The sequence below is a fragment of the Hoplias malabaricus genome, chromosome 2 (assembly GCF_029633855.1).
Source record: "Hoplias malabaricus isolate fHopMal1 chromosome 2, fHopMal1.hap1, whole genome shotgun sequence".
NCBI classification, from domain to species: domain Eukaryota; kingdom Metazoa; phylum Chordata; class Actinopteri; order Characiformes; family Erythrinidae; genus Hoplias; species Hoplias malabaricus.
The window spans coordinates 37,568,445-37,596,232 of record NC_089801.1 but is presented as its reverse complement, the minus strand read 5'-3'; the positions used below and the strand labels follow the sequence as shown (position 1 = coordinate 37,596,232).

Genomic DNA, 27,788 nt, shown 5'->3' with positions numbered 1-27,788 from the left:
AGAGGGGCAGCTAGGTTTTGTACAGAATCACTGCTAGTGTAATATCTGTTTCGTAACATGAAGAGGACTGAATGGCTGACTGCTTTTAAATGAAACAGCTTTTCAGACCCGCAGGTGTTCTTCCCTCTCCAGGAAGCTCATTAATCAGGCCTCAGCTCATCTGAGACAGGTAATTAGTTCACCTGCCTCACACAGGCACTGCATGGAAACTTGTACAGCTGAAATGTTTACTCAACTTACTCCACTGAATATATTTCACGAGATTTAACAACTGCAGGCTATTACATTCATTTTATCCTCAAGAAATCTATTTGTCTCTTAGCTGACACTTTCTATTGTGAAACTTCAAAACCCTTTATCCTTTGTGAAAAGGTACATTAACATTTCTATCAATCAATAAATGAATCAATCTTTGTTTATAGCACATTTGAAACAAAACCAAAATGTAACGAAATTAGAGACAGTGAAATTAGAGACAGTGGAGCCAGGTGTTTTAGTTTTATTTCTTTATGTGAGATATTTTAGGTTCAGATAAGTATTTAAACAGAAAGAGACATCCTATATGACGTATCTGATTCAGATCAGAGCTGAAGCAGATATTTAACTGATGTGCAACAGGTGGGGCATGTGTGTGTAACTCACCTCAGATAGATACTTAACTGGAGTCTCAGTGGTGAGGTGCGTCATTCCGTACTCGTCCTCACCAAACTGAGTGTTTCCCAAATGCAGGACACTAGCAACAACCTTCAGTAACTCCTGTAGAATGAGAGCAACATATGTGTATTCATGGTTACCTGTTTGTGTGTGTGTGTGTGTGTGTGTGTGTGTGTTATCTTTACCTCTACTTCATCCTCATTGAAACCAATGACAGTGAATGCTTTGCTGATGATTTTCCAGCTGTTTTTATCACTGATGGAGCTCACCCGGGGACAGCAACCCTAACAGAGAGAGAGAGAGAGAGAAAGAAAGATTTTAAGGCCTAAACTGATGCCATCACTTGGCATTGAGCATGGTCTCCTCAGGCTCATTTGCAGCTGCTCCAGAGTGTCCCAATTCATTTTGTGCTTTATTGTTTGTTTGTTTGTTTGTTTTTCATAGAGTATACAAAATGAGTGTCACAACAAAACAGGTCCCTATGCAGCGTCTTCCAGTTCCCTACACACTAGCCATGTCATATCTGCTAAGGGAACTTCAGTTCGTTAAATCCATAGTGTGTAACTAGGCAGTAATCTTTAATGCTCCTTTGCTATTTGAGTAACTAGCAAACTAATGACCTACAGCCATGAATCATAATGTGTGACTACCCTGTAGTGAATGTGAATAAATGTGACTTAATGGACATACCACAGGTTTGCATTGTGTTTACAGTAAAACGCAATGACTGATGGGTAAACTTCATTATCAGCTTCCTATGCAGTGATAACTCTTCACCCACTACTCCCTACGCAGTCTGACTTTCCCTTCAAACTGAACACTTTCATTCCCTAAAGTTTGAAATCTCACTTAAGATTGAAAACCCTTACACACACCTTAACCAGGTAGTGGTACTGTTGAGGGATGTTCTTCTCAAGGCCGAGTCGCAACAACAGAGCACTGTCTCCTGACTCCAGCAGCTGGTAGAAAATGTGAAAGTTCCTCTCGCCATGGTTCTGATGCACCACTCGAGATTTCTCCAGCAGGTAGTTCAGGATGTGACCCCCGATAGGAGCCCCCTGACCAAAAACAGAGGGTGGAATAAAGTATTGTAGTGGGTAAAAGAGCTTCCATGCATTATGCAAAAGAACTGATTATTTTTGACCCAAATAAACCTTTCAAGTTATTTTCAGATAAACATTTAGTGAAATTAAATAATCTGTATCTACACGGATTGTGAATTGGACAGTGACTGGGGGCTGACCTTGTAGTCAAACTGCACGTCCATGTATTTCCCAAATCGGCTGGAGTTGTCATTGCGCAGGGTTTTGGCGTTCCCAAATGCCTGCGGATACACAGAGAGACAACAGAAGGGAGGAGATGATGGAACCCGTTCACACACCAGCAGCAGAACAAACACTGCCACCAAAATAAGATAAGGAGATGATAGAAACAGAAAATAGCAATTACTTCCCAATTTGCACATGCGTGTGTGTGTGAGTGTATGTGTGTGTGTGAATGTGTGTGTGTGTATACCTCCAGAACAGGTGTGGACTGCAGCAGTCTCTCTCTGATGGAATGTGTGTTGTCGCGTGTTGGGCACATGGTGGTGTAATACTGCAGGATTTTCTTTGAAGCTTCGGTTTTTCCTGCTCCACTCTCACCTGAGATCAGAATACACTGATCCTTGCGCTCCGTTCTGACCGCACGGTACGAGTTATCTGCTAAAGCATAACTGCGAAAACACAAACACACAGACACAACACTGTTTTATATGACCATATGATACTATGGATACACTATTACTATATACTATATAACGTGTTACAGAGGTCATATCATACAAAAACAACCTCCGTCCATGGGAGTGCAAAGTGAAAATGTCCAGTTTGGAATTTATCCTACTTGTGATGTCAGAACTGCGAGCATAATACATCCATACCGCCTACAGCAGTTTAGCCCCACCCATTCCCATTTGAAGTGATGCATAGTGTTGTTCCTGCAGATGGACTTTAACTGTAAATGCAGTGGAGGATGCTGGGAAAACAAACGTTGCGCTGTTCCTGGTCGTCAGTAAGCAAGGGCATTACAGTACATTTTTTAAGATGGTCACATGTAGCAAAAGCACTTCAAGCTCATTGCTGAGTGGTGTAATCACTGTATTGTTTTATATCCATATTGTTCAGCTCTAAAGCAGGAGAAGGACTTCTGTGGACTCAGGATGGATCCGATTAAGCTGAGAGTGGAAAAGGAAGGCTACAATTACAGCAGAGAGAATGGGGTTCCACCTACCAGCAATAGTTAAACACGCAACAGACCGGGAGTGGAAAAGAGTGTGTGGATATTATGTGTGTGTAGGGTCCAATCACCGGAGTCTCCAGGAAGAGTGAGTCATTCTGGGAGAATGAGCAGAATGTTCCTCGGGATTCCCATGACCTCTACACACACACATACACCCATACACTGATATGCACGCACACTTACATGTGAGGTGAAATCTCATAGAAGTTGACCCCTCTGTAGCGCTCCATATGCTGTTTGGAGTAGATCTCCAGTTCTCTGTATGGGTTTACTGACACCAGCACAGAGCCAATATACGTCTGAGAGAGAGAGAGAGAGTCAAAGATATTCATATGGAATAACATGTATACCATACTTGAAAACATTTTCAAGGATGTGGCGTTGCTGCACATGAGCCTATGGTTACAAAGCTCAATGCCAAGTGTCAGCTAAAGGGGTATAAATCTTCAAAATATTAAACTGTGCAGCAGTGGAACTGTGTTCTCTGAACAGATGGAGCTTTTTTTTCAATACATTTAGGATGATTTGAGGTACAGCTCTAAACATAAACTTCACTAATGTTTATGTGGCTGCCATCAGTTTCTCACAGCAGTGTTCCAACAGTAGAGGTTGGAGCCAAGAGGAAGAAACTTCCTGTGAAATTCTTGTGAATCTTTTGGCCATATAGATCGAGTTACTTAGGTTTTGTGTGTGTGTGTGTGTGTGTCTGTGTGTGTGTGTGTGTCTGAGTCTCACATATATGAGGTTCTCTCTGTAGCGGCGTCGCAGGTTCTCGATGAAAGCAGCTTCGCTGCTGTAGTTCTCCAACAGCAGGAAATCCTGCACCCCCACCCGGTCCCTCGCAGAGAGAGTGCTCTCCATCACTAACCTCACTCCACCCTCCACCTCCACCTCCTAAAGCAAGAGAGAGAGAGAGAGAGAGAGACCAGAGACCAGAGAAAGAGGGAGAGAATGAAAGGATATTTGGTGTTTATGGATAGTTGTAGTTTCTATGGTGCTACATTAGCATCTTTCACTTTTTAGCTACGATAGCCTTGTAGCTCTAGTGTAAAACTGAAGAAGCGAACATCAGATGCTGAACCTGTATTAGCTGATTGACCGTGATTTAAGGAGGTGAAACCTTTCATTATTACAGGCCTTAAAGCATCACTAGATTGAATTCTTACCTTAAAATCACAGTTTCAAAATCATTGTGATGCTCCACTGAGCTGTAATAGGGAGAAAAGGACCTCTGACATTGCTACTCTGGGCTCAGCACTTCAGAAACTGCACTATGTAACGTTTGGAAGAGGAGACCACCCCTTTCCCCTCTACGCTTCCCCTTGATTTCAGGACAGTGTACATCTGCAGTTATAGGGGGAGCCCAGGAGCAAAATATAAAATCCTATTTAGTGTTACTTTAAACAGGAAGATTTACACCATCTACATCGCTTACTCTGACTCCTGCATTCACTCAGACTCCTGCTGTAAAGAGACATGTGTGGCATCTATGGCCTTCACTGACCACTAATCACTCATATCACAGGACTGACCTTAAACCAAACCGACAAGAGAGAGGAAAGACCGCACATGATAATGAAGGACACTGTCTAAAACCAGCTCGATCAATCAGCCGACTAGAGAGGAACGAGATAAAACATGTCCGGACTCCAGTGTCCAGTGTCTCAAAGGCATCTGTTTCAAACTCTGTCTTTAACAGAGCAGTAAGTCACTTTAACCACACAGCAATAACAATCAACATTTTTTACCTTGATTTTCTATAAAGTTCTCCTCACATAAGTTTAAAAATCATATTGCTTTGTCATTCCTGAATGAAACCAGTTTATGCTCCATAGAGAGTGTCACCCACACAGAGCCAACTATGATTAAGATTTTATACAGAATCTCAGACACATCCAGGACAGTAGATGTCAGTTTCATAACATAACTGCTTCTTTAATAAAGCAAACATGCTAATGTAGCTAACAGTGATGAAGCTAGCTGCTAATAACTGCTGTGGTATGATGTCATCGGCGAGTTCGAAAGAAGGTGAAGGAAACAGTAATTTTGAATAATATAGAAATATTAGTGATGCAGTGCAGTGGTTGCAATGTTCTCCAAGTTCACACACCACAGGGTGATCACAGGGTCAAGCACTTTCACTGGATCACGGTTATCTGGGCAATCCAACACCACACAGTGTACACTGTCAACACACACACACACCAGCCAGAGAGAAAGAGTGTGTTTTTGTGTTTTTGTAGGTGTGTGTGTGTGTGTGTGCATGTTAACTTCTCACTGACAGGCAGAAAGTGTGTCGATTCAGAGGACACTGACATTCGTCCATGTAAAAATGTGGAAATATAAATGATTCACTGTATGTGAATGTGTATCTATCTCTCTCCCTCACACACACACACACACACACACACACACACACAGATTCAATAAACCAAACTGAAGGCTCTAAACACATTGCACATCCAGAAAGAACTATACAGGCACACACACACACACGTCTATAAACAATGAATTAAACCTGAAAGGTGGGTGACGCCTGGACTTTGTGAGAACGGTGGTCTCCAGGGGGGAATTTAAATCTTGTTAACCTTGTTAAGGTCAACATGTCACTGTTATCTCTGTCTTGTTAAAGGAAGAGAATCTCTGAAACAACACTGGAGCTCAGCCAAGGAAACACACACACACACACACACACACACACACACACACAGCTACTGTTTCCAGAGAATTGTTCTATCCTGAACCCCCGACTGGTGGCCTTCCTGTCACACACAAACACACACACACCAGTGTGTAGGAGAGAAAGAGATACACACTGGCATGCACAGAATGAAAAACAACATACGCTTCTTCCTCATCTTAATACGCACACACACACACACACACACACACACACACACACACAAACTTCCTTCGTGTCTGAAGTCAGATTTTCCACTGTTTTAACCCAAGGATTATTATACTGTCAGCATCTGGCCAAACACTGCTTCTCGACTAAGTCTGTGCTGCTGCTGCTGCTGCTGTGTGTGTGTGTGTGTTTGTGTGTGTGTCAGACTGTCCTGACTTTGTAGAAAAGACATAAGAATCCAAGGGGAACCTACAGGAGGTCCTAAATCAGTAGTGGTTTCTCAAATGTTATTATTCCCTATAGAAATATACATATCAACACACACACACACACTTACATGTGACACACTCGCAACAAAACTCTGAGCCTCAATTTTAGTTTTTAATCTTTTGCAGAATTTGAAAAGTGAAGTGATATTTATTTACATTGTCTCAAATCCTCTAGAAAAAGGGACCAATTGAAATACTCCAGAACGCCTTGGAATACAACTTCCTGAGGTATGACCAGTTCAGAGATACAAGGAAATTTCAGAAATTCTCTCTGCTCTACCAACTGTATATGAGCACTGTGTAGTTCTACAGGGTGGGCCATTTATATGGATACACCTTAATAAAATGGGAATGGTTGGTGATATTAACTACCTGTTTGTGGCACATTAGTATATGGAAGGGGGAAAACTTTTCAAGATGGGTGGTGTCTATGGCAGCCATTTTGAAGTTGGCCATTTTGGATCCTACTTTTGTTTTTTCAATGGGAAGAGGGTCATGTGACACATCAATTTTTTTGGGAATTTCACAAGAAAAACAATGGTGTGCTTGATTTTAACGTAGCTTTATTCTTTCATTAGTTTCTGACCACTTTGTCAAAGTCAATGCAACCCTCTTCTCCCACACTTCACACACTGATAGCAACACCGCAGGAGAAATGCTAGCACAGGCTTCAAGTATCCGTAGTTTTAGGTGCTGCACATCTCGTATCTTCACAGCATAGACAATTGCCTTCAGATGACCCCAAAGATAAAAGTCTAAGGGGCCATTCAGCTGGCCTACGACGACCAATCCACTTTCCAGGAAACTGTTCATCTAGGAATGCTCGGACCTGACACCCATAATGTGGTGGGTCACCATCTTGCCAGAAAAACTCAGGAAACGTGCCAGCTTCAGTGCATAAAGAGGAAAACACATCATCATGTAGCAATTTCGCATATCCAGTGGCCTTGAGGTTTCCATTGATGAAGAATGGCCCCACTATATTTGTACCCCATATACCACACCATACCATTAAGATGTGCATCACCTGAAACTACGGATACTGGAAGCCTGTGCTAGCATTTCTCCTGTGGTGTTGCTATCAGTGTGTGAAGAGTGAGAGAAGAGGGTTGCATTGACAATCCAACACAATGAGCAGCACTTTGAACACATTATATATTATAAGTGGTCAGAAACTTGTAAATAACTCATGAAAGAATAAAGTTATGCTAAAACTATTGTTACACCATTGTTTTTCTTGTGAAATTCTCAATAAGTTTGATGTGTTACATGACCCTCTTCCCATTGAAAAAACAAAAGTTGGATCCAAAATGGCCGACTTCAAAATGGCCACCATGGACACCACCCAACTTGAAAAGTTTCCCCCCTCCCATATACTAATGTGCCACAAACAGGAAGTTAATATTGCCAACCATTCCCATTTTATTAAGGTGTATCCATGTAAATGGCCCACCCTGTACAGTTACAGACTGTTGTTCTGCATACTTTTTTTTTTTACTCTGTTTGATAGTCAGGACCCCCACAGAACAGGTATGATTTGGATGGTGTGTCATTCTTAGCCTTGCAGTGACACTGATGTGGATCAGACACAGCAGCTGCAAGCCAAGTACACCTGTACAGTGAGCTGATAAAAGTTAGGTTGAAAAGGATGAGACATTATGAAAAAAAGATTGAACTGGCAACAGACCATACACTCACTCATACACACTTCTAAAAATGGCCTTCAGATTACAACTGAACAATTCCAAACAGTGTGTTTTGGCATCAGTTACCACACCTCTAATGAGCATTCCATGTCTCTCTCTCTCTCTCTCTCTCTCCCTCTCTCTCCATTAGCAGTGTTTAAAGTGGCCAAACATCTCTGTGCCAAACTTCTCTCCCTCTCACCTCATCTCTCACTCTCTCCCTCCTTCTATGTCCCCAGAACTACAGTATCTCTCTCTCTCTCTCTCTCTCTCTCTCTCTCTCTCTCTCTCTCTCTCTCTAGAACAACATTCCATAGCTCTTGTGAGAATTAAGCATTTTGTTTTTTATCACATTTTTCTTTACTGAATGATGTTTTGAATATTTTTCCTAAAGCTTTGTGACAGAGGGCCTTAGGGTCAGCGCTGAGCCGTTAGATGGTTTTGCATGGAGTGTATAAATTCTGCCTGGGGACCTTTAGACCAAAATGGGATATTCTCCCTCTTTTCCACAAGGGAACACAGTTCTGAGCCTCAGAAAAGCATCTGTGACGTGCTTTGCTCAAAATACCACAAAAAGCAACCCAAACAAGCAACGTTCTCCCTATTTCTAAACAGCCCTGTTTAGAGCAACTGCTTTCAGCGCCTGTTCTTTTAAATGGCAATGACGTACTTGCTGCTCACCCCAACCCAAGTGCACAGCACTATGTTTTACTCAGTGCTGTTATTTCACTGTGCTCATTGTGTCTGTTTTGCTGTATTTAATTTCAATTTTGAGTTCAAACGTATAGTGCTGTGATTGGACAGACTCATACGAGGGGGTGGGGCAATTCTAAAGTCTGACATCAAAAGCTGAGCAGAAACAAAACAGCTCATTTTATCCCATGCTTTCTGACATAGCCCACAGTAAACAAACTGGGTGGTCTTGTTTCAGAGTGTGTGGGTTGATAGGCCCCAACATTCACAAAATGTATGTGCACATGGGTTTTCATAATATGCGCTTTGTAAAGTTAATGGAAGCATATTTAGAACTAAGCTTCTGGGAGCCTCTGTTTCTAAACAGAGGAAATGTGTGGGATATTGGAATATTGCAGCTCTCAACCCTGATCAGGAGGAAGTGGTTACAGACTATGAATAAATTAATAAATAAATTAATTAATGAAAATTTGTCTGTTATTAAACATGTTATTAAAACACATTTTACAACAACACCAGCTCTCCATGCTTTACGAACACCACAGAAACTTCACTCTCACACTGGACAGGACTTGCTCTCTCTCTCTCTCTCATTCTCCCATGGCTGGGAAATGGCATCTGGAGTCGTTTGGACAGTGGATCTTCAAATCTTCAAAATCTTTTATAGCAAAAGTGCAAACAAATAAACAAAAACATAAAAAATAAAACTAAACTCCAGCTACAAATGAGTCTGTGGTAATTCAAACAGTGAATAAAAACTTCCAGACAATCTAAACTTCAACCATGAACAAGCTAAAGTCGGCTTCTTGCTCAAACACGGCATTCCACATTAAAAGATGTGGAACTTCTGAATGAACACAAAGAGGAGGTTGGAGTTTGTTTTGTTGTGAAAACAGTGGCTCTAGAATTGTCAATGTTGCCTTTAATGACCTTATTAATGATTGTGAAGGTTCAGCAAAAGTCACAAGACAAATATCTGTAGCTCCCAAACACAGCGCTAACATCATAATGTCACAGACCAGGAATTTCCCATATGGCCATGACATAACTACAGAACGGCAATATGACATCAGTGCTTCATTAGAGTGTATATGCTACTTTCCCAGATCTGCGCTGAGTTCCACCAGAGCATTATGGGTAATGTAGTCCACTGGGCTGGTCTGGGATTTGGCTCTGAGCCACTGATATGGGCCTCCGTCTTTACGAGGTCATGGTTCTTCCAAATAAGGAGCGTCTCTCCGCTCCATAGCCCAGAGGAGAGGGCCCGCGCTGGGCAGACCCAAGTTGCCAGTGGGCAGGGGACAGACAGAGACACTGGGGATTGTTGGGCATGTCCCAAAATTGCAAAGTTGGGCAAGAGCAGAAATCAGCACCAGACGCTCAAGAAGGAAAAGCATGAAGAGAGATGGAGCAACATCTGAGGGTTGCAGCACACATGCTAGTTCTCTCACACACATATAAGTGTACACACACACACTGGTCAAGAAATCTGACATGCTTCCTCCAGATCAATTGGCTAAATAATTGTTATAGAGTTCAGTGCATGTTTGTGGTGAAAGACGAACATCTAAAATGTTCTTCTAAATGCATTCTTCAAGGATTCTTTATTAAATACAATGGTTCTAGTTAGAACATTGAGTTTTCTATCAACATTATGGTAAACTGCTTTCTTACATGATGCCATGTTTCCTCTAATGGAGAGTTAGATAGTTGTAGAACCCTCTTGCTTTAACATGTAAACCACATGAAACACATTGTCCTTCCTTCTGAGGAACCATTACTTCATGCAAAGAACCAGTTCACCATGCAGAAGGTTCTAGATTGAACGTTTAAGAGTTTTTAACACTTATTCACTCACTAACACACACACTCACACACACACAGTTTAAAAAATAACTAAAAGCTTCCTTACCCTGCCAAGGTACCTCATCCTTCGCTCTCTCTCTCTCATTCTCGCCCTCTTTTTTAAAGAATCCCTTGTTCCTGGAGTTCTTCAGTGTTATTCCTCAGAGCTTGTTTGAGAGGCCTTCAGCTGCAAGACTTGGGAGTGTGTGTGCATGTGTTTGTATCTGCTCAATTCTATTCCTCACTCCAACAAACACACACACACGTCCAATCACAAACCTTTTTTTCTTACTTGCACAATTCCTTCATTTTACAAGTTACATTTGTTTTTCCACAGCCCGTCTCTCTCTCTCTCTCTCTCTCTCTCTCTCTCTCCTAACACACTAACACACACACACAGCCTACAAGCTCCTATAACCAATGGATTTCAATGAAGCTGAACTTGCTCTTGCCATCCTTCTCCTCCCTCTTCTGTCTTCTGTTTCCCCTTCTCCTTCTCTCTCTCTCTTTCTCCTAACACATTAAAGCAGCTGCGGTTGAGTCACACTCCTAACCAAAGAGAACCAAAAAGGCAGAAAGTCAAACGACAAAGGCTCACTGGGACGGCAGAAGGAGAGGAGGAGGACACGGGTAAAATTAGAGAGCGAAAAAAAAAAAAGATTCCGGAAAAATCCACTAAGCGCTGTGGCCGACATCCCATCACTACGACTGTATCCAAAAGATCCAAACAAAAAAATCACATGACTCAGCCTCAGAGCATTTCTTTCCTTTACTTTTTCACCCCTCCCTCACTTGCTCTCACTCTTTCCCTCTCTCCTCCTCCACCTTTCCCTCTCCCTCTCCCTCTCTCGCACATGCTGGGACACATTAGGACACACTGAGGGAACCACCGCAGGAGAAAAGAAAGATTAATGTGATTCAGCTGCTAAATAACTCTCTCTCTCTCTCTCTCTCTCTCTCTCTCTCTCTCTCTCTCCCTATCACTCTCTCTCTCTCTCTCTCTCTCTCTCTCTCTCTCTCTCTCTCTCTCTCTCTCTCTCTCTCGTCCAGGGTGGTAACCCCAGGCTGAATCATCAAAGGATAAAGGAGACAGTCAGAATATCTCTGTCTTTGTTTGCAGTGTCCTCTAATGTGTAAACTGGAAAACTGGACTCCGGACCCTACCCCACACTGAAGGGGAATGTGTCCAGTTCTCTCTGTGAATGCATAGAGACCATATGCCGTTATGATTCATCTGACCACAGAACTTTTTTTCCACATCTCTGTGGGGGTGTGTGTGGGGGGGGTGGCTTCTAGAGAAGCAGAAGCAGCAGTGGCTTTGGGCTCTGGGCAGGTTTAAATGGATGGGTCCAATGGATTATGGGAAATAGCTCATTCTAGTGTCTGCACAACAAACACAGCACTGCAGTACATGACTATTTCTCATCGTTATCATCAGCAAGATCTTCATCATACCGGGTTATACTTATAAAGGCCATAGCAGCTGCTACATTAAAGCAATGTGTCTTTTACAGATGGTGGAGTGCGCGCGCACACACACACACAGGCAAAGGCAGGATAAATTATGCATCAAGGTGGACTCTGATGATTGACACAGTAACCACGGAGATCAACAACAAACACACACACAAACACACACACACAAGCTACAGCTGTTACATAATCAGTCTTATGATAAACATATGATTGTGAGGGGAATACACAACCTCTAACACAAACCAGGCACTGTTCTACATTACACACACACACACAGAGAGAGTTTTTATACTGTGTCAGGACATGGGGTGCCATATACAGTGTGTATTAGATAAATGTACTTCTATGCATTTATATGAACACAGCTGTGTAAAGGTTCTGGAGCAGAGCCGGGTTCTTTCACAGTTGTTACAAGTCCATTTCTCCCTGTAGTTTTGAGTAACATGTTGACTTCCATTCATTTTGCACATGCAGGTTCAGTCATTATCATTTAGCTTTGTCCAAGCGTCTCTCCTCCAAAAAGTTCTTACTCTTGTCTTCTGAGAATTAAGACAATTTTCATCTGATAATGTCCACATACTAACAAGCAAACACACACACACACTTACTCAGTGTGTATCATGTTGGGTCTTTGGCTCTGTCTTGCAGTTTCATCTTCAGTCAGTCCAGCCAAGTTCAGTTACGCTCTGTTTCAACATCTTATCTTTTCCAAGTCCTGACAGTCTCTCACACACACACACACACTAGTGTGCACTTATGTGTGTGTTCTTCCGTTGACCACCTGTGTTTTTGCTAACACTGTCCATCTGCTGAACAGCTCTATCCATTCCATCACACTTTTCTTTTCTTTTCTCCACACACACTCATACACACCTTAGTTTGGGCTTCACACACACACACACACACACACAATCCCTCCTGTCATCTTGTCTTTATCACTACATTTCCCCACACTGATGTTGCTTGTATAAACACACACACACATACCTGAAAACTCTAATCTTAAGGGCAAAGGAAAGACAGCCTCCATGATCAGGCGTGGGGGACTGAGGGTACATTTCCGAACTCTCGAACTCTCGTTGGTTTCCAACCCTCCTCCAAAAGTTACATAGCGCGTGTTTAACCCAGAGCAGCAAAGACAGCTGTCGTTTCCAAAACCTTGCCCTATTCACTATAGAGTGCACTACTTTGGGATTCCACCATTTTGTTGTAGTCTCCAAAACTGTAGTGGATCATTTCCAGTACAACAGTCCGACAATGCACTGCAAAAGATAGTGTACAACCTATGTACACTAGCTGACACTAATAGGTAGTGGATACCCATAATGCACTGCATTTTTTGGTTAAAAACCAGCATGAGATGATGTTCGAAATCACTCACTATGCTCCTGAATTCAGTACCCTATAATAGTGCACTTATATAGTGAGTAATATAGGGAATAGTGAATAGGGAGCCATTTCGAACACAGCAAGAGGCTTTATTCTCCACATTACAAAATCACAATAATTTTGAAGCTGTACTCTTAAGATAAAAAACTACCTAGTGTTGCTTTAAAGCAACAGATCAGGAAAGCGATCTATACAGCGTCAAAGAAAAGGGGTAAGAGGATGTTATATGGCCTACCTACCGTCTCTATCTCCATGGCCATGCTTGAAAGACACAAATCAGAGTTACAGGATTTAGATTCACAATTACATGACAGAGAGAGAGAGAGAGAGAGAGAGAGAGAGAGAGAGAGAGACCTACACTACATAGTGAAAAGCTTATGGACACCTGCTCATCCAACATTTCACCTGATATGAAGTGTACTAATCATGACTTTGTTGCATTTTTGTTGCATTAGAAGCTCTTACTCTCCTGCCTAAGGATGTCAGAACATTGCTATGAGGATTTGATGGCGCTCAGCCATGAGAGAATCAGTGAGGTCAGGTACGGATGTTGGATGATAAGGCTACTGCTGGATCATAATCAACACTCCAACTCAGGCCAAATATGAGAGAGTGCAGGAAAAGGTCTTTGTATTTTGAAAAGTGTGAGGGGGGACCTTTAGCCTCAGTGGAAACTATGTCCATACACACACACACCCACGCACCAAATCTGCTGCTGCTCTAAACTGTTCTCTCAGACTTGGGTGGGGTTCCCTTTCCAGAATCCCTGACGACTCCAGAGTTCTGTGGCCTGAGCCAGGAAGCTCCAACACACAGACACACACACACTCAAAACTGTTGCTCACAAACACCATTAACCGAACCCACCACACCTCAAGAACTATGAAAGACCACCAAAACAACACTAACAATGTTTTATTGTTGGCATCTAACACTGGCTATCAAATTTTGCTGATTTCTTCTGCCTACAAAGTAGTTCTAGGTGTTAAAGTGACTATTGATAATTGTTTAGAGGTCAGCAGAACAACACATTATTATTCACACGATCAGGCAAAACTGTCCAGATAGTTTCCACTGAAAAAATGTTTGGACAAGAAATTCTCAGCTGGTCTATTTGAGGTTTTTTTTGGTCTATGAATGTGAAACAGTTCTCCACCCTTATTCCCAACAGAGTCATTAAAGCATGAGCACAATAGACATCTCACACTCACACACAAACACACACACACAGAGAAACATGGCAGAGTCAGAACACACACATAACTGTGTATTCCTGTCTTTGTGGGGGTGTTTTGTGTTTTCACAGTTCATTGGTTCATTCATTCATCCTGATCAGGGTGGCTCATAGGGCATGCAGTTAGGATGAGTCACCCAGTCACTCACACATAAAGACTGTTTCACACACTCACACCTGTGGACAATTTCACACACCCAGTTGATCTAAGGTGAGGATCAAACCCAGGGACCTCGAGACCCTGCAGCTGTGTGGCAATGACTGATATGCAGCGCTGTTTTGTCAGATTCCTATTTTTAATTGACTTAGCATCTCATAGTAACGATATTGTCATTACCGTCATTATGAGAAACAGAAGTTTTCATAACTTGGCATCTCAGAATACGGACCTCAACTTCCTAGATTTCATGTGTTCTATTATTATTATTATTATTATTATTAATAGACTTCAAGTGTTCTAATAATAACTACAACTTACCATCTCATAATAATAAGAAAATATATTTAAGTCAATTTTATGAAAAGCATTATTGTTGTTATTATTATTGCTATAAATAATAATAATAATAATAATAATAATAATAATAATAATAATAATAATAAGATCTGCCAAGTAGGAATTATACGTGGCAGAAATCGGAATCCAAAAGTCCACCTTAAATAAACATTAAATAAATTATATTAAACGTGTCATTTTCGGTGGCGCAGCAGGTAGTGTCGCAGTGGCGTAATGTCGATTCCGCTCCAGGTGACTGTCTGTGAGGAGTTGGTGTGTTCTCCCCGTGTCCACGTGGGTTTCCTCCGGGTGCTCCGGTTTCCGTCCACAGTCCAAAAACACACGTTGGTAGGTGGATTGGTGACTCAAAAGTGTCCGTAGGTGTGAGGGAATGTGTGTGTTGCCCTGTGAAGGACTGGTGCCCCCTCCAGGGTGTATTCCCGCCTTGCGCCCAATGATTCCAGGTAGGCTCTGGACCCCCCGTGACCCTGAACTGGATAAGGGTTACAGATAATGAGTGAATGAATGAAAGTGTCATTGTCTGGCGCCAGGATAGGTCCCCACAAAGAGTTGAATACATTTAACACACACATTCTCACACACAGACTTTCAAACAGTGTGAGTCTGGCATTAAAAACACAATGACGTAGTAACAGCTGCGCTTCAGTTTTAAGAAGATTTATATACATTTCACAGATGTTACTGTCTTTAAGGAAGCGTTTAAAGAAATGTAACACAACCTGTTGAAATTAACTGTTACAAATCCTTAACACCACGTTCGTGTCCCAAATGGCTCCACATGCTCCCTATGTAGTGCACTAGCTATATTGGTTATTCAATCCTTAGAGCAAATGGGGCACTATTCATCTACTTTGGGTGTATTTGGCATCGAGCCTGACCCGTTAGAAAACCGAGTCACCCCAGAGGAAATAAACGGTATATCAGAAAACAAAGGAAATAAAGGACGCTAAAATTAGCTGAATTACATGTAGGAGCTTTTAAACCTAGCCCCGTTGCTAGGTTACGTGCATTCAAGCAACGAAAATAACGTTCAAAAATGTGTTTTACTTAAATTGACCATTTTACTTCTGCTGTGACTTTAATATTACATATTATTTTAATTCTGTTCAAAATTAAAAAGTATTCAAATTCAAAGTACGAAAAGCGCAAAAACAGAAGAAAAGAATCATAAACAGATGTCCAAGGTCCATACAATTTCATCTATATACATTTGTATTGTTTAATTCAGCTTGGGTTTGTTGTTTTGTTTTGAAATAAGAGTCCCTATAATCCACTGAGGTAAAAGTGCCTCTGACTGGAGGCTGGTTTAAGCGCTCTATTTTTCGAATAAAGAAACGCAAAGGATTAAAGACTAAAGGAGAGTGAAAGTATCTGAGAGTCAGGAACGCGTTCTTACCTGTTCTCAGGTGTCCTGCTCTTCAGCGCGAGCACCTGCACGAGCTGCAGACACACGCCTCACGTTACCCGAGCCGGACAGCTGTGATCGTTATTATTATAATTCACACCCGTTTTCAGCTAGGCCCTGCCCACCTGCCCATCTTATTGGTCAGTAGTTCATACTTAGACAAGTAATGATAAAACTGACATTATCAAAATAAATCTGTGCAAATTAAATATCAGAAATGTACGAAATTACAAATTAAATTATTTCATTTTAATTTTGATCTCCTGCATGTATGAGTAGAACATCTCTGGCTCAATTCAAAAGTAAAGTGGCATTACCATTTTGCAAATTATATTTTAATTTTAATACTGATATGCTTTCATAATTCAAAGGAATATATAATTATTATTTTTATTTGTATTATTATTACTACTAGTAGTAGTAGAAGAACTAGTGTCATCAGCTTCATGGTTATTAAAATTCCGCCCACCTACCAACTTATTGGTCATTAATTAATACACAGATATAAAACAGACATAACCAAAAGGAAAATGTTACTACCACTACTACTAATATTTTGTTATTATTATCCGTCATGGACATCATTTTAGTCTTCTTTAAATTAAATTAAATTAAATTAAATGTTCTTTTAATTAACCAAATTGAAAAGCCACTGATACACTAGTTGAAATAGCATTATGTTAATAGATGAAACCTGATTATTGATGACCGTAAAGCAAGCCTGCTGAAAAAGCCAGTTCAAATGTTCGTGCATTAAACACTGCAGTATTTAGGGCAGACTGAACTGACGTTTTTATGTTCTTGTATACCTGTATACAATGAGTTAATATTTGTTCACAACAAATTTTGTTTTTCTACCTGTAGATGGGTATTCAAAATGTATTTTGTAAAGGCAGCAGCTCCTCCAAAGGCCAGTCAGGTGAGAGGATTTTTTACAGTTTAAAGAAAACATTATAATTAAAAGAAAATGTGGATAGGTGGATTGGTGACTCAAAAGTGTCCATAGGTGTGTGTGTGTGAGTGAATGTGTTGCCCTGCAAAGGACTGGCGCCCCCTTCAGTATGTGTTCCCACTTGCGCTCAGTGAATCTGGGTAGACTCCTGACCCACAGTGACCCTGAACTGGATACACGGTTATAGATAATGAATAAATGAATAAAATATGTAATATATGCTTATGTGAAAAAAAGAGCAAAGAAACTATTCAAACCTAGTTTTGCTGGACCGCCATTAGTCATATAGCCATTGTCACAGAGGTGTTTCAGGCATTTCAAAAACAGGAAACGCCCAAAATACATACCCTTGTCATTGTAAGGTCTGGAGAAGCTTTGGCGCTTCATTTTAATGTCTTTGTTTACATGTAGCTTTTATTATGTGATTATGTTGTACAGAAAATATGGAGGGCAAAATATGGATAAAGGAGCACAAAGTTTTGTTCATAAAATATGGTTTTTCTTGTACATTTTATTTAAAAATAAATAGTAGATGATCTGCCACCAAAGAACAAAGAAGACCAAGAACATTTTGTTGATTTTAATAATCACAATAAATTAATTATTCAATGTAACAGATTAGAGTAAAGCACATGAAGTTGTATGGAGTTCTATAAATACACTAATGCCACAAAATATCTCCCCACCACAAAGACAAAGAAAAATTCAACAGGCGTCCTCTTAAAACGTGTGTAAATGAGTTCCGAGTCCTGCTGAACTAACCAACGCTGAGCTGGGTCTCTGGCCAACGCACATGGTGTAGTGCCAAACACAGCCCCAGAAACACACAGAGTATGTTCCTGGCTTATGTCCTATTATTCAGCCACGACTCGTGCTGAAGAAATTATTCTTCTGTCAAATGTCACATTCAGGTTGTTAAACAGTACTACAGCTATAAAATGCACATTGATTCTACCAGTCTATATTCTCAGTATTTGAGCGTATGTGGGACCTGCTACTGTACGTAACATTGGGGCTTTGCTTAATCTGTACCTCAAAGAAATTTGCAGCCCCATAGACCCCCCTGGTAAACAGGACGCACCCACCTGATTAAACATTACCAAAGGATTATTATTACGTTTATTACTTTTAGTACAGCAACACATAGGCTTTACACTCGATAATGGAATATTTCAAATCAGATTTGATGGCATTCTGTCACAAAAGGTTTAAAGAATAAGGTGCTGATGGATGAGTAGTCCTGGATCACAAACACCTCTCCAATGCCCCACAGAGGAATGGGATGCAGCTCCATGTCTTCAGAGAACACAGTTCCATTGCTCAGTGCTGCTAATTTGTATTTCTTTAACTTACGCTCGGCTTTGAGCATTGTAACACCAGGAGGCTCATGTGCAGTTGCTTTAACCTGCTGCAATCGGGCTAAAGAGGGGGAAAATCAACTACCCGTGCAAATCACAGGAGGAAGGATAACTTAAAGCCAGCCAAATTGCTGAATTGGGAAATAAAGCCACCAATCAGGTAGCAGGACGAGAGATGCACCTAGCCAAGTGGAGTATGAAAAGGAAGCATGTTTTAGACAATCAGGATAAGAAAGGGGAATTTAATGTTGTGAAACTGAGTGTGGGATGCGCTTGGAAAGTCTCCCCCTGTAAAAAAAAAAAGGAGCCTATGAGAGAGAGAGAGAGAGAGAGAGAGAGAGAGAGAGTTCAGCACGTTTGTGTCATCGACGGATACAAATCTTCCATTAACGCACCATTTTTACTCAAAGTGAACTGTGTCTTGGGTGCTCTGAGAAAACAGAAACTCCACCCTCAGACAGGACTCCACTAAAGCGTCTGTATCCGGTCCCTCAGTCCGCAATAACCACACCCCCAAAACAAACAGCGTGGAGGTGAACAGAAAACCTAGGCTTTGGAGAACTCAGCCCAGGAGCCACAAGGGGGAAGCAGCTGGGGGATAAAACACAGAATCAGGGTTATTACAGAAATTACAGGGTGGAAGAACGGAAGGGTTTTGACCCAAAGTCATTAGTGTGAACAGCGTAGGGTTTTTGTACAGGAGCCTTCATCAATGCCACACGGTCTCAGGAACCGAGAGACTGGCTCTCAACTTAGAGTCAAAGCGTCCCTCTAGCTCTCCAACTGGAAATGAGCAGTTTTTACATGTAGCTCTGATACAGCAAAGTTTAACCAGCTGTGGAGAAAGGCATCCTGTGTAAGCCTCCCATGGAGAAAAGCCCATCACTGCTTACAGTCTTAGGGACACACGGGCTCACACAACGTTCTGGAAAGGGAACTTGGGCCAGACCACCAGCTAAAGCAAGGTTCACAAAGGCCTTAAGGTTCGGGGTCAGTGAGGCCAACCGACTGATCTCTCTGATCTAAACCCAATCTGCTGCCCAAGAAAATGAGTTGTTTGCCACTTTGCAGCCCTTAATACATCAATCAGATGTATAAAACACGTGACTCCGGCCTTAAAGGCTGTGTCAACCGTGCCCAACGGGTGGAGCTGAATGAAGCAGAAAATGGTTTGAAAACAAAGGCTCATCAAGCCCATAACATTCACCATCATCCTCCCTGAAAAGCAGTTTTTGAGCTATTTGCACGTGGATCAGCCCCTGGCCTCCTTCAGCCAAGGCCAAGTACAGAACCCCAAGAGGGGGGCCAGTGATGACCATCCCAGAAAAAGTCAATAAACGCCCTCTGGACATGGTTTCCTAGATCCTCAGAAGGTTCCAGCACAGTCACCCGGCACCACAGCATTGAGGCTGCAAGGTTATTGATCACCAGTGCTCTGTCGGGGTACGACAATTGGGGAAGGATCCACCTCCACCTCTGGAGGGGGGTGACTATCCCAGAGCAGTTCTCTTACTCCAGTTAATCCTGTTACTTCAGTTAACCGTGTAGCGTTCAGACACTAACTGCTTTCACAGTTCAACAGTGGATCGCTGTGCAGTAATCTGAATAAAGAAGGAAGGTGGCGCCCTCTAGTGCACACAGAGAGAGAGAGAGAGAGAGAGAGAAAATCCATTATCCATTATCTGTAACCCTTATCCAGTTCAGGGTTGTGGGGGGTCCAGAGCCTACCTGGAATCATTGGGCACAAGGCGGGAATACACCCTGGAGGGGGTCCCAGTCCTTCACAGGGCAACACACACACACACACACGCACACACATTCACTCACACCTATGGACACTTTCGAGTCGCCAATCCACCTGCAACGTGTGTTTTTGGACTGTGGGAGGAAACCGGAGCACCCGGAGGAAACCCACGCGGACACGGGGAGAACACACCAACTCCTCACAGACAGTCACCCGGAGCGGGAATCGAACCCACAACTTCCAGGCCCCTGGAGCTGTGTGACTGCGACACTACCTGCTGCACCACCGTGCATAACAAAACATAATTTTGTTGTTATTTTTTCTTTTTGTAATGCTTTGGCAACATTGTTCTTATAGAAGTCATGCCAGTAAAGGTGAATCTGAGGGGGTTGAAACAGAATTATAGAGAAGACAGAGAAAATGTATATAACACAGAAAGAATGACAGAGAGAGAGAATTAAGAATGAAAATCACTGGGAGGGAGAGAGGGAGGAAATATTGAAAGAGAAAGAATACCAGACATAAATATGAAAGTGAGTCACAGGAAGCGAGAGCGAGACAGAGGAAACATTAAAATAGACAGAGAGAGAAAGAAGAAAAATAGAAAGAAAGAGTGACGATAAAAAGAGCAAAAAATACATGGTGACAAAAAGAAAGTCTACAAGAAATGTAAAGAATAATTAATCAAATAAAAAAAAGTTTTCAGAGTAGCTGACATGGCAATTAGCCATGGATTACAAACTCTAACAGGAGTGAAATATGAAGCAGGAGTGCAGCACAGAAAGGGAGAATACAGGCCCCTATGTCCCATGTGGAAATGGAGCAGCTCGTTGGTTGTGTGTATGTGTGTGTATAATCATAACAGACACTGCATGGTTCTGTGCCAATAAAGAGATCTTGGGGAACAAACAGATCAGGGCCATGACGCTGAGCAGGAGCTCAGTGTGAGTTGATGGAGATGATTTTGAACAGAGTTCTGCAGGTGGAGTGGTGATGGTGGTGGGGAGGGGGGGGTTGTATTTTAGTGAAAGTGGGTAGCTGTGCCCCCCCACCCCTTGTGTTAGTCTCATCACTGCCATGACAAAAGACAGGAACAAGGAACGAACGAATAGATACAAACACAAACACAGAGCTGTAAATTCCTCCAATTCCCACACTAAGCATCGTATCATTCCCTGCTGCTCCGTATCTGCCTCCAAGATGGGAGCCCCCGGTATTTCACTCACTCAAACACTTCACTCGCTCCACGCTGATCGGCGAGGTCTTTTTTTAAACAAGACACTGCCCAAGAGACTCCAAAATAACTCCCAAAAAATTACCTTCACTCCTGAGCCCAACTTTCAAAGATCTCAAGTCTTTTCCAGTAGAGTTAGAGTTAGCTTCACGTTGTCAAACACAAACAGTAATCAATCTTATTTTTAAAATATTCAGTGTAAACCTGAGAATAAACAAATAATTTGGTCAAATACAATCAGTAACAAACACTGTAAACATACATATATAATATTTAGTGCAATTCAAAATAAATGCAGCAGCTGAAAATGAGAAAAAATAAGTAGCTTAAATAAGTTGAATTGAAAGTGAATGAACTGGTCCCATGGATTGGCCTATTTATCCGATACTCCATCCAGTTAATTTTGGGACCGATATCCAATTCTAATATCAGATCGGTGCATCCACAGTTCGAATGAATTAGATTCACATAAACATCTTTACATTAGCATTAGCATATATTAGCTCTGTGTACAGCCGTATCTGAATATCAGTCACATTGTTTGTATAGAAGTCTTAGATCAATGGGAAATGGGCGAGGTTTGTTTGTTTTAAAGCTGCTTTGGTTTAAGATTTCACCTCTGTGTCTGGATCCTATGTGGAATCATTTGGCAGTAACCCACCCAGAACAGGGTGCCAGTCCATCGCAGGGCACCACAAACTCACCCAGTCACTCTGACGCACTCTCACCTGTGGACAATTTCACACACTCACCCAATTATTCATTCATTCATTATCTGTAACCGCTTATCGAGTTCAGGGTCGCGGTGGGTCCGGAGCCTACCTGGAATCATTGGGCGCAAGGCAGGAATACACCCTGGAGAGGGCGCCAGTCCTTCACAGGGCTACACTCACACCTAGGGACACTTAAGTCGCCAATCCACCTACAAACGTGTTTTTGGGCTGTGGGAGGAAACCAGAGCTCCCAGAGGAAACCCACACGGACATGGGGAGAACACACCAACTCCTCACAAACAGTTACCCGGAGTGGGAATCGAACCCACAACCTCCAGATCCCTGGAGCTGTGGTCACCCAATCATTCCTGCATTAAACCTAAATTCTGACAGCAAACATTGTTCATTTGTGAACTTGGAGCCATCTTGAAAACCGAGAAGTATACGTTGTAAATGGTAAAACTACAAAAACAGATAAAACATTTTTATTATTATTTCAATTAAAGCAATAAGCTAGCCTAGAAGGATTTAAAGCAACAATAGCTAGTATTGTTTTGTTACTACATAATTACAGCTTCTGTATAACTGTGACGCACCATTGAGCTTTAACGGAGAACAGAGCCTCTGTCATTGCTACTTCGGTTCAGCACAGCAGAAACTGCACTATGTAAATATTGTAGGTGTGCCACCCTCCTATGACACCCTCCCATTTGATTTCAGGACAGTGCTGTAAAACTGAAATACACACTGCAAATATCAAGTGAACCAAGGCCAAATTTCCCAAATCTTACCAAGTGTTCCTTTAATCAATCATACTACTTTAGGGCTTAGGGTGAAAAACCTCACTTATTCGTCATTCATTCATTGTCTGTAAGGTGTAAGATGGTCCGGAGTCCATCCGGAATCACTGGGCGCAAGGTGGGAACACACCCCACATTCACACATACGGAGACTTTTGAGTCACCAATCCACCTACCAATGTGTTTTTGGACTGTGGGAAGAAACCCACACGGACACTGGGAAAACACACCCTCACAAACAGTCACAAACCCACAACCTCCAGGTCCCAGGAGCTGTGTGACTGCAGCACTACCTGATGCACCACCGTGCCGCCCTTGCCCTTGAATCGAAATTGGAAATTAAATTATAATTACACCCCCAAAAGCTGCAGAGAAATATGAATTGGCTTCTTGTCAACAGCAGCTCAAAGATCTGGAGTTCAAAGTTGGCTAATTATTTATTATAACTTATCTATTGCTCATATCTATCCCTACACAAACACATTCAGCACCTGGATCCTCAGGTGTTTCAGGATCTTATCAGATGAAAGATGACAAAACCCATCTCATACCTCCCTCAAACAGTAACACAGCTGTAAAGAAGCAGAGGAAATTAAAACATTGTGGGGGCAATAAAGCTCTCCTCAGTCTCGGGTTTTAAGACCCTGGAGGTGACATAAACCACGGACTAGGCTTTATAACAGACCTACAGGCCCCAGCAGCACGTCCCAGACAGCTAGGCTGTATTTACCAAGCAAATACTTAGAAAGCTCTTACGCTAATCACGTACACACAGGGCCACACGGTTCTGACGGAAATTAGCTCCGATTGGACGTCACTGGATCAAGAACAAATGTGATTTTAGGTGCTGACCCTTGATTAAAGAGGAGCAAGGCTCAGGGCTGTACATCAACGTCACATTACAACTCTATTTATTTAAACCACATAAATATGATAAACTCAGGTTTACATGACTCCTGGACATCCTTATATAACAGGTGTGTGCAAAAATCCTTGGTTTAGGGGCCACAGTGTAATGGTTTTGTTGGGTCAAGTGTTAAAAATAAATTCATATATATGAGCATAAGACAACATTTTTAATGGCTCTTCACATGGGCCTAAGGTCCCCATGTTGAAAAGGGGGGGGGTATTCCTAATTTTAATAGAAAGTAATGGAATAAAAATGAGAAATTTTGCTCAAAAAAAATAATAATAATAAAATAGCAAGCTCAATGCCAAGTGGCAGCTAGAGGGGTATACATTCAAAACACAAGGCTGTAGAGCAGCAAAACTTTGATGTTCTCTGGAGAGATGGAGTTTTTCCAGTCGATCGGGGAGGGTTTGTGGATCCAGACCAAGCTAATGTTTATATGGCTGCCATCAAATTCTCACAGCATGTGTTCCAACATCTAAGGTAAACCCTTCCCTGAAAAGCTTTTTCAGAGCTCTTTCTGAGTGAGTGTGTGGAAGGATACGCTGAGAGCCTGCACCTCATCACCACTGCTCTGGTTTGGACGCTGTTATTTACTCGTGTTATGACACACTACTCGGACCCTCGAGTCAGGACTGAGCTGTTGGAGGTCTGAGGAGGAAAGGAACTCATCGGTGGAGGCTTTACCTCTACTCTCACACGTTACAGGATGTAAATCTGGAGGAGATGGATCTTTATGACGGTGGCTGTTAATCACAGGTGTTTTCTGAAGTAAAAGATCAGGTTTGGTAGCTTCAGATCCATCCGGAATCTCTTCAGGATGGACAAGGATATTACTACGTCATCCAGAGAGGAATAAATGTAGAAGTTCAGCTTCTATAAATGTAAGTGTTCATTTTATTAAGGTTTTCCTTTCTATATTTCTGTATTTTTATTCAGTGTTATGAATTAACATTGCATTAAATATACAAACATACAGCAGAATTAGAAAGATATAACACTGCATTAAGAAAGATTGTAAAAGCAGTCTAAGGCCAGTAAGTGGTAATTTACTTTAGAAAAACTGCCCATTTCTAAGGGATTAAAAAGAATAAGTGGGTCAGTGGTAATATAAACAACTGCAGCCTCTTGGACCAACAGCCTAACCTCAGTTTTTGTGTCCAACCAAGTTTGGTGTCTCAAGCTTTATAGTGGAGGGCTGTGAACACGTTTTTAACATGTTTATAACTCAGTAACTCAATTTACTTTAATTGGATTTGTCATATTCAACAGTTAGCGCTTCAACAGCCACCATAATATAATGATACCCATATTCAGTGCCAAAGTAAACAAGGCTGGCAGCTGAGCTACATTTATAGATTTTTCCGCCTTTAAACTCTATCCCTTTAGTATTAATTCCATTGTGTTTGGGGACCTGCTTTCAACTTTTTAAAACTGCACTGGAAATCCATGTATGGCTTATAGATTGCATTTTCTGCTTCTGCATATAAAAAGCTGTAGCTGTGTTTAGATCTGAAGCAAGTGGTGCTTCATTTTCACACTCGTATCTCAAAGATGAAACCTTTAAAAAGGAACATTCATATAAAGTGGACATTTTCAGGGTCTAATAGTATATCTGTGACATGCTTTAGTCAAAAATACCACATGAATTAGACAACACAGCACTTTTCTTACCCTGTCTAAACAGCCCTGTTCAGAACGAAAAGTTCTAACAAGCTTCTCTTTACTTTCAAGTACAAAGTAGAGAGAGGCGCAGAAATATTCTTTTTAAAGTCAGTTTTTTTCCCTCTGCTTTTGTTTTCACTGTATTTACACATTTCTCTGCAGTCGTCATGTTTTGCTGTTTAACATCGTTTTTGCATGTCACAAGTGCGTGGCACAATTGTGCAACAGGTAGTATTGCTGTCTCACAGCTCTAGGGAGCCACCCGCTCGGGGTGACTGAGTTTGTCCGCAAATTTGGTGTTCTCCCCTTGTCCGTGTGGGTTTCTTCCAGGTGCACCGGAGTACTAAAAACACACTTTGGTAGGTGAGTTGGCTACTCAAAAGTGTCCATAGCTGTGACTGTGTGAGTGAATGTGTGTCACATTGCGAAGGACTGACTGTTCCCACCCTTTACCCTGTGATTCCTGGAAGGCTCTGGACCCATTGTGACTAAGTTATTAGGAAACATTCTCTGATATTTTTGACAGTTTAGCAGATTAATCAGTGTTGTCTCTAGCCTGATGCTGCTACAGTACTCAATATCACTTGTACTGGCTTGGGTTTTTAAAGAATCATTTTTAAATGTTTAATTTTTACTTTAAATTAATAGAACCTGCACCATAATGTAAAGGCGCCATACTTAGTTTTTAGCTATACAGTCTCATTGATATAGCTTTTATCTCACTCATATACATGCATGTTTACATTTAAGAAATACTCCACAAAGGAGTTCATTTAAAAAGGTTTACTGCAGTTTGTAGAAAATAGATATTCTGTAAATTAGCGTGAAATATGTAACATAACTAACTGAACTGCTGATGTCACAACTTTCATTGCCACAAATTGGGCATAACAGAGAACCAAAAGCGTCTCTGCTTAAATGGAGGGAAATATAGAGTTTTGCCCAAAGCCTGTCTACAACAGGACAGAACCCATGAATCATACAGAAGTGTTTAGAAAGGTATTAGCTCCAGCTCTGCTATGAGGAAAGAAGACAAATCACTGTCATCATGGAATATCGCTCTAGACACATTTCTGCTAAATAAAACTTTCCTGCGGGATTTAGTGATCCCATGCAGATTCCTTTTGGACAGATCCCAGAAGCAGAGTCTCATTTGTTATGGCTTATCAACCATGAATTTATCAATCATCAGGTTCTACACTTTGAGATAAATGCACCAAGTTGTCTAAGATGCATTCCATTATCTACGATGGAATTGTTTTTCCCTAGATACATAGACTCACAAGCTAGAGCACTAATCTATAACGTCCTCTGCTGTACGTGACCCAAGAGACGTCACCAGCAACATGCAGCTTGTTTCCCACAGATACAGTTATTACAAAGCAACTTATCACAAAGCAAACGTGGTCAGGTAAATACACGTGTCTGAGTCAACAGGGATCCGTACATCAAACACCGAGGGTAAACGGAAGTCGTTTCATATACTTAATGAGGTTCTCCGAACTCGTTTGGGATGTTAAAAATGACAGACTGCGATTTGTACTTGCGCTGGCTTATTGACAGCCGTAGTGCAAGTGTGGCCAGTGGAAGCTGTCATCAGGTGCTTATCTAGAGCAAGAGATAATATGGGTTTATTGGGTGCTTAGGCCTTTAAAATGGGCTCTAATGTAGTTTGTAGCCTTTGAAACAAGCCCTTGTCATGTCAGGTTACTAGGTCTGCTAGCGTCCAGTTTATCAAGAGGGTCTACATCATCACTGTCAAAAAAAACCTTGCCTAACCATTGATTTAGGCTATTTTTTTGTCTATCATTTGAACATATCATTATGTAAAAACGTCACAACAAATGGGATAAGCGAAATTTTACAAATCTCTGAAAATCTCTTAAATGAGCTTGCATTAAAACTTAAACATGTTTGCCTTCTGTCAAGTAAACATTATAAAAAACGGTATTGGCAGTTTTAGGCTCTCTCTAAACTTACCTGTTCGTTTTATTTCCCTTGTCAGAAAAATGAAAGGCATCTTCATGTCAGGAAGGGAGTGAAGCAAGGGTTCTTCAACAACTCCTGAAGAATGAGCCTTACCTTTGAGGACTTCATGTTGCGTCTTGGTCGGCAAC

General features: G+C 41.6%; 1 protein-coding gene across 3 annotated transcripts in view; it reads right to left on the bottom strand.

Annotated features, from left to right (window-relative positions):
- Positions 1 to 16,344, bottom strand: part of myo1ca (myosin Ic, paralog a) — a 30,341-nt gene extending 13,997 nt beyond the window's left edge. For 2 of the 3 annotated variants that reach the window (XM_066657953.1, XM_066657960.1), the window contains exons 1-8: positions 10,342 to 10,977; positions 3,670 to 3,828; positions 3,118 to 3,233; positions 2,170 to 2,368; positions 1,898 to 1,978; positions 1,530 to 1,712; positions 840 to 938; positions 643 to 756 (exon numbers count right to left, since the gene is read on the bottom strand). In XM_066657953.1, coding sequence (XP_066514050.1) covers positions 643 to 756; positions 840 to 938; positions 1,530 to 1,712; positions 1,898 to 1,978; positions 2,170 to 2,368; positions 3,118 to 3,233; positions 3,670 to 3,828; positions 10,342 to 10,380 — 990 coding nt within the window. In that variant the 5' untranslated portion in view covers positions 10,381 to 10,977. Of the gene's footprint in view, positions 1 to 642; positions 757 to 839; positions 939 to 1,529; positions 1,713 to 1,897; positions 1,979 to 2,169; positions 2,369 to 3,117; positions 3,234 to 3,669; positions 3,829 to 10,341; positions 10,978 to 16,286 lie in introns of those variants that run through there. The other variant, XM_066657969.1, reaches the window with a different exon arrangement.
- Between the last annotated feature and the right edge of the window lie 11,444 nt (positions 16,345 to 27,788).